This window comes from Clupea harengus, chromosome 11 (assembly GCF_900700415.2).
Source record: "Clupea harengus chromosome 11, Ch_v2.0.2, whole genome shotgun sequence".
NCBI lineage: Eukaryota > Metazoa > Chordata > Actinopteri > Clupeiformes > Clupeidae > Clupea > Clupea harengus.
In genome coordinates this window covers 2,770,870-2,773,369 of record NC_045162.1, presented here as the reverse complement: position 1 = coordinate 2,773,369, position 2,500 = coordinate 2,770,870, and the positions used below count along the sequence as shown (strand labels likewise).

Sequence of the window (2,500 nt, the reverse complement as noted above, 5' to 3'; positions counted from 1 at the left end):
ATGTCAGCGTGAAGGTAGCAGAGCTGCAGCCAAGAGAGAGAGAGAGAGAGAGAGAGAGAGGGAGAGAGAGAGAGAGAGAGAGAGGGAGAGGGAGAAGGAGAGAAGGAGAGAAGGAGATGGGTGTTGGAGATGGGAAAGTGGGAGGGAGGGAAAGAGTATGACTAAGCAGTAATAACAAGGGATGAAAAACAATGACAAACACAGCTAAATAAAAGCACTCCAACTGGAGAGAGACTATAGTGGAGTGCACAAACAAACAAACAAACAAAACAAACACAGCTAAATAAAAGCACTCCAACTGGAGAGAGACTATAGTGGAGTGCACAAACAAACACACACATATTCAACTCGGAGATATTAAGCGCACACAAAGCCAGACTATATCTATATATAAACACAGAGAGCCAAACCACTTCACACACACACACACACACACACACACACACACACTTAGCTAAGCCACAGCTAGGAAACAGACACAGAGACACTGCTACTCTAAGCCAGTGACTCAGAGATGGGTTATATTAGCACTACTCTTCACACACACTACAGGTCTCAGCGATGGGTTATATTAGCACTGCTCTTCACACTGTGTTATATTAGCACTGCTTTTCACACTCTACAGGTCAATACATTTCACTACTGACTGAGAACACCGCTAATGTTTTAAACTGATAGCACATTTCACTACTGACTGAGAAACCCGCTAATGTTTTAAACTGATAGCACATTTCACTACTAACTGAGAAACCCGCTAATGTTTTAAACTGATAGCACATTTCACTACTGACTGAGAACACCGCTAATGTTTTAAACTGATAGCACATTTCACTACTAACTGAGAACACCGCTAATGTTTTAAACTGATAGCACATTTCACTACTAACTGAGAAACCCGCTAATGTTTTAAACTGATAGCACATTTCACTACTGACTGAGAACACCGCTAATGTTTTAAATTGATAGCACATTTCACTACTGACTGAGAACACCGCTAATGTTTTAAACTGATAGCACAATGCATTACTTGTTAACTGAGAACACAGCTACAATGTTAAACTGATAGCACATATCACAGGTTTTCGTGAACAACACTACTGTAAACTGACTCACTGAACCTGTATTTTGTAAGGGAATCGGGCAGTTTGAAATAGTGACGCTGGACTGAAAGAAAAAGAAAACGGGCATTTACTAATAAAAACGACGAAAATGACGCACCACGGCTACTGTGACTATCCACAGGCCTGCTGTTAGACCACCCATCACACTTACTGGCAGTGCAGTCTGTTGGTTTCACTTTCAGTTTCAGGAGTGCCAGAGGGCTTCAAGGATGAAGTGGTCATTTTATAAGCAAACAAGGAACCGCAAATATAACTACTGCTGCTACAGGCAGTACCCAAGGACCTATTGTTAAACTGCACATGAACTATAAACTACTACACTTACTGTTAGTAATATTATATTTCCACATGACTGACTGACTGCATGGTAGACTACAGACACCAAGAGGTCAGACAAGAGACTCAGGAGAGGAGAGCAGAGTGCACACGCACACACACACACACACTCAGGAGCACAGCAACGCATGCATACTAAACTAAACTAGCATGCATGACTTGATGGGGAAGTCGACCAGAGAGTAGGCAGCAGGGTGGGGTCGCATGTGGTGTTAGCTGAGGAAGTGGGCTGAGATTAGCATGTTCTAGCATGTGGTGTTAGCTAAGGAAGTCTTCTTTAAATCTGATGTTCCTTTAAAAAAAAAGTGTATTTGGACAGTCGGTTTTCTCAGTTAGGTCAGCCTGGGAATGGAACCATCTGTTTTAAAAGTAATCTCAAAACATGGTTGATAAATAACCAAAAATGTGATCACTAGTGGGTAAGCAGTAGAACTTGTATAGCAGTAGAACTTGTATATTAGGATTGTATTTTATTTTATTGTATCTTATTTTATTTTATATTTTTTATTTATTGTCAATGTTATGTTTGATATATGAATTGTATGAATGTATAAAATTGATCAAATAAACAAATTGATTGATTGATTGATTGATTGATGTTCTAGCCTGTGGTACTCAGATGAGGAAGGGCATCTGAAGAGGATGGAGGGCATGTTCTAGCATGTGGTACTCAGATGAGGAAGAGCATCTGAAGAGGATGAAGGGGTGGCACAGCATGCTTTCATGGGAACGGCGGGACATTAGAGTACCACTGAATGGCCGTATATTAGGTATCAATGCTAACATATGGCGGTGCACCAATTCACTAAAGAAGGCTGGCCCAGTGGGTGGTTCTAGAAGGCTGGCCCAGTGGGTGGTTCTAGAAGGCTGACACCAACACACTAAAGAAGGCTGGCCCAGTGGGTGGTTCTAGAAGGCTGGCACCAACACACTAAAGAAGGCTGGCCCAGTGGGGGGTTCTAGAAGGCTGACACCAACACACTAAAGAAGGCTGGCCCAGTGGGTGGTTCTAGAAGGCTGACACCAATCCACTAAAGAAGGCT

At 42.2% G+C, this 2,500-nt stretch overlaps 1 protein-coding gene across 4 annotated transcripts in view; it reads right to left on the bottom strand.

Moving 5' to 3' along the window:
- Positions 1-2,500, bottom strand: part of arhgef1b (Rho guanine nucleotide exchange factor (GEF) 1b) — a 54,816-nt gene that overhangs the window by 28,493 nt on the left and 23,823 nt on the right. For all 4 annotated transcript variants that reach the window (XM_031577052.2, XM_031577050.2, XM_031577051.2 and 1 more), the window contains one exon: positions 1-23. This exon is cut by the window's left edge and continues 76 nt beyond it. In XM_031577052.2, the coding sequence (XP_031432912.1) occupies positions 1-23 (23 nt within the window). The remainder of the gene's footprint in view (positions 24-2,500) is intronic.